The sequence below is a fragment of the Salmo salar genome, chromosome ssa02 (assembly GCF_905237065.1).
Source record: "Salmo salar chromosome ssa02, Ssal_v3.1, whole genome shotgun sequence".
In the NCBI taxonomy this organism is placed as follows: Eukaryota; Metazoa; Chordata; class Actinopteri; order Salmoniformes; family Salmonidae; genus Salmo; species Salmo salar.
The window spans coordinates 86,256,830-86,262,158 of NC_059443.1; the positions used below are offsets into that span (position 1 = coordinate 86,256,830).

Sequence of the window (5,329 nt, forward strand, 5' to 3'; positions counted from 1 at the left end):
AATGGCTGTGTGATTATTTTTGGCAGGGTACTCTCCTGACATAATTTTATGTTTTGCTTTCGCTGTAAAGCCTTTTTGAAATCAAACAATGTGGTTAGATTAACGAGAGTCTTGTCTTTAAAATGGTGTAAAATAGTCATATGTTTGAGAAATTGAAGTTATAGCATTTTTGAGGTATTTGTATTTCGCACCACGCGATTCCACTGGCTGTTGACTACTCCTCGCCCAGAGAGGAGAATGCTTACCACCAACAGAAAACAACTTCCATTCCTCATTATAATCAACTACAATGCTTCACCTTCTACAATATAAACATGGTGTCTACTGGATGTCAACAGTTAAAAACAAGAAAAAACACATTTCTAAGTATATATATATATTTTTTAATTCACTAGCTTCTAGAACTCTAGTCTTTTTAAAACTCAGTAGCTTCTAGAACTCTCGTCCCCTTGGAATGAGCCCAAACAAAACTAATCTCCAATACGGAAAAACGTGCAGTCAAAATAAATTGTGATCCATGGTAACGCACTGGCTAAAACCAAAACACAAATATTTTTAACTGCACACCCCTGAGACAATCAGCAACCAAGTTGTCCTTATCACAAACATGTCTGATTTCAAGAGGAAACTCCTGCAATATCCGTAGTAACTTTCCACCTCACCGCGGAGCTTCACTCTCTTTTCAGGGTTCACTCGATAGGCATGTTGTAGGATCGGGGCCCAGTCTCCAATGTCATGCTCAAGTACATTTGGGTTAGCACATCTGAGAATGAACCCTGATATTCTAAAAGCAGGGCAACAGTGATGCATTTACATTTAGGGGTCGCTTAACCTCTCTAGGGTAGGTGGCAGTATTTTGACGTCCGGATGAAAAGTGTGCCCGTAGTAAACTGCCTGTTACCCAGGCCCAGAAGGTAGGATATGCATATTAATTGTAGATTTGGATAGAAAACACTCTGAATGATGTCTGTGAGTATAACAGAACTCATATGGCAGGCAAAACCCTGAGAAAAATCCAACCAGGAAGTTGAAAATCTGAGGCTTGTAGTTTTTCAAGTGATTGCCTATCCAATACAAAGAGTCTATGGGTTAATTTTGCAGTTCCTAAGGCTTCCACTAGATGTTAACAGTCTTTAGAACCTTGTTTCAGTCTTCTGTGAACTGGAAGGAAATGAGATACATTTGTATCAGGTACCTAGCTGATCATCAGTTCATCAGCCATCAGTTCATTGATGCGCGCGGCCGTCAGCGGGAGCTGCTTTCTTTTTCCTTTCTGAAGACAAAGGATTTGTCCGGTTGGAATATTATCGAAGATCTATGATAAAAACATCCGAAAGATTGATGCTATACATCGTTTGACATGTTTCTACAAACTGTAGTAAACCTTTTTTGACTTTTCGTCTGAACAAACTGCACGAGCATGGCGCATTTGGATAACTCGACTGAACGCGCAAACAAAAAGGAGGTATTTCGATATAAATATGGACTTTATCAAAACAAAATGAACATTTATGGTGGAACTGGGATTCCTGGGAGTGCATTCTGACGAATATCATCAAAGGTAAGTTAAGATTTATGATACTATTTCTGACTTTTGTTGACTCCAACATGGCGGCTTTCTGTATTGGTTGCTGTTGTTGTGTGAATGCCGTACTCAGATTATTGCAAAGTGTGCTTTCGCTGTGAAGCTTTTTTGAAATCTGACACAGCGGTTGCATTAAGGAGAAGTGTATCTACAATTCTTTCAATAACTGTTCTATATTTTATCAACGTTTATGATGAGTATTTCTGTAAATTGATGTGCTCATTCACCGGAAGTTTTGAGAGGCAAAACATTTCTGAACATTACACGCCAACGTAAAATGGAGTTTTGGGATATAAATATGAACATTATTGAGCAAAACATACATGTATTGTGTAACATGAAGTCCTATGAGTGCCATCTGATGAAGATCATCAAAGGTTAGTGCTTAATTTTAGCTGTATTTCTGGTTTTTGTGACCCCTCTCCTTGCTTGGAAAATGGCTGTGTGGTTTTTCTTGTTTAGGTACTGTCCTAACATAATCTAATTTATGCTTTCGCCATAAAGCCTTTTTGAAATCGGACACTGTGGCTGGATTAACGAGAAGTGTATCTTTAAAATGGGGTATAATAGTTGTATGTTTGAGAAATTTGAATTATGAGATTTTTGTTGTTTTGAATTTGGCGCCCTGCTTTTTCACTGGCTGTTGAATAGTGTGTCCCGCAGGTGGGACGCTAGCGTCCCAGCTACCCCAGAGAGGCTAACAAAGGAACGCAACACTTATTTGTCAGCACTCATTGATATCATGTTGAAATCAATTGTGCGAGAGGAGGGAGATGAGGTTGCACGTCCTGTTAAAACTAACAGCTCAAAAACCACACAGAATCTGGGAATAATGTGTACATCGCTGGTTAGAGGACAATTTGTAGAAAACAGCTAGCTACATTTTGAAGTGTTGCATTGTGATTCCAGTGGGTAACCAACGTGGTAAGTGTAACAACTCTTTCTTTGTTAGTCACTTTTTGTTAAATCTCATAAAAAGTATTCTTTCAATTCAGAGCCTGGATTTTTCCCGAGGCTAAAATCAATTGAACAGGGGGCAAACGTTTAGGGTTTTATATTCTTATATTCTTCATTAAAATACTCCTTCTACAATGTTAAAACATTCTACATTGTGACATTATTTCATTCATGATATCATGAAACAACTCCTTCATGTATTTTCTGATGTTTAATCAGAGATCTTTTATCAGAGTATCTCTTCCCACATTGATTACAGCCACATGGTTTCTCTCCTGTGTGTGTTCTCTGGTGGTATATCAGGCCGTTTAGCTGAATAAAACATTTCCCACATTGATCACAGCCATAAGGTTTCTCTCCTGTGTGTATTCTCTGGTGTGATTTCAGGGTTTGTAGCCGAATAAAACTCTTCCCACATTGATCACAGCCATAAGGTTTCTCTCCTGTGTGTATTCTCTGGTGTGTAGTTAGATAGCTAGATGTAGTAAAACTCTTCCCACATTGATCACAGCTATAAGATTTCTCTCCTGTGTGTCCCCGCTGGTGTACTATCAGGCTGCTTAGCTGAGTAAAACTCTTCCCACATTGATCACAGCCATAAGGTTTCTCTCCAGTGTGTGTTCTCTGGTGTATAGTTAGATAGCTAGATGAGGTAAAACTTTTCACACATTGATCACAGCAAAAAGGTTTCTCTCCCGTGTGTCCTCGCTGGTGTACTATCAGGCTGCTTAACTGAGTAAAACTCTTCCCACATTGATCACAGCCATAAGGTTTCTCTCCAGTGTGTGTTCTCTGGTGTATAGTTAGATAGCTAGATGTAGTAAAACTCTTCCCACATTGATCACAGCTATAAGATTTTTCTCCTGTGTGTCCCCGCTGGTGTACTATCAGGCTGCTTAACTGAGTAAAACTCTTCCCACATTGATCACAGCCATAAGGTTTCTCTCCAGTGTGTGTTCTCTGGTGTGATTTCAGGGAGCTTGACTGAGTAAAACTCTTCCCACATTGATTACAGCTATAAGGTTTCTCTCCTGTGTGTACTCGCTGGTGTATTTTAAGTTCTGATGAAGATTTGCAACCTTTCCCACAGTCAGAGCAGCAAATAGATTTCTTCCCTGTGGGTCTCTGCTGGTGTGTCTTGAGGTGTTCTGATGTGGAGAGACTCTTCTCTGCTTTGTCAGCATCATGAGGTTGTTGAGGCTCCCCAGAGGATCCACGATAGTCACATCTCTCTCCTGTGTGAACGACAAAGTCAGACAGATGGTTAAAGGCCCACAACAGCAGAAATCCAATATTTATTTGAGCTAAAAGGTGATGCCCAGATCATACCCATGAAGTTGTACAACAATTGACTCCTGTTAAATTATATGACAATTGTCTTGCTTTCTCGTTTTCACAGTAGTAACATCGATGATTGTAGGCTAGAAATAAGTTAATCAAGTTGTTGAAACGTTAAGCAGTGTGCCAGACGACTTTCGGTCTCCAATATAGACCCTTTCTGTGTTTGCTAAAATTGCGGCACGAGGGAAATTCACACACAATTTGATTGCAGAAACTCCTCCCTGCTAATGAGGAAACCACTAGTTATGGATGTAGTATATCTGGTAATGAGGAAACCACTAGTTATGGATGTAGTATATCTGGTAATGAGGAAACCACTAGTTATGGATGTAGTATATCTGGTAATGAGGAACCCACTAGTTATGGATGTAGTATATCTGGTAATGAGGAAACCACTAGTTATGGATGTAGTATATCTGGTAATGAGGAAACCACTAGTTATGGATGTAGTATATCTGCTAATGAGGAAACCACTAGTTATGGATGTAGTATATCTGCTAATGAGGAAACCACTAGTTATGGATGTAGTATATCTGGTAATGAGGAAACCACAAGTTATGGATGTAGTATATCTGGTAATGAGGAAACCACAAGTTATGGATGTAGTATATCTGGTAATGAGGAAACCACAAGTTATGGATGAAGTATATCTGGTAATGAGGGAACCACTAGTTATGGATGTAGTATATCTGGTAATGAGGGAACCACTAGTTATGGATGTAGTATATCTGGTAATGAGGGAACCACTAGTTATGGATGTAGTATATCTGGTAATGAGGGAACCACTAGTTATGGATGTAGTATATCTGGTAATGAGGGAACCACTAGTTATGGATGTAGTATATCTGGTAATGAGGGAACCACTAGTTATGGATGTAGTATATCTGGTAATGAGGGAACCACTAGTTATGGATGTAGTATATCTGCTAATGAGGAAACCACTAGTTATGGATGTAGTATATCTGCTAATGAGGAAACCACTAGTTATGGATGTAGTATATCTGCTAATGAGGAAACCACTAGTTATGGATGTAGTATATCTGCTAATGAGGAAACCACTAGTTATGGATGTAGTATATCTGGTAATGAGGAAACCACTAGTTATGGATGTAGTATATCTGCCTGGAGCAAAAATGGTGAGCAAAGATTTTAGTTTTTCGCAATGTATTCTGAATGTCAATGTTGGAAATCTCAAGGGAGTAACCTCCATTTCCAGGAATATTATGAGTGCATTTCACACTACTTTGTATTATAATTGTAAGGCTCGCTTGAATGTCCTGCTATAATGTGTGTGTCATCATCGCAAATCAACCGCTTTGTACTTCAACCAGTAAAATTCTCTTTGGTTAGCTTTTTCCATCAGCCTGACAATGAGGGTTTGTACACTGTTGGCCAAATTGTCCCATAACTTCACCTAACAACAACATAGACCTAGGATTATAAATC

At 39.1% G+C, this 5,329-nt stretch overlaps 1 protein-coding gene across 1 annotated transcript; it reads right to left on the reverse strand.

Moving 5' to 3' along the window:
- Positions 1-2,061: 2,061 nt before the first annotated feature.
- Positions 2,062-3,676, reverse strand: LOC106578600 (zinc finger protein 180-like; the record flags this gene model as incomplete). Its single annotated transcript, XM_014157593.2, has 1 exon — positions 2,062-3,676. A coding segment is annotated over one exon (957 nt), but the record flags the coding sequence as incomplete, so codon positions are not given.
- Positions 3,677-5,329: the final 1,653 nt, after the last annotated feature.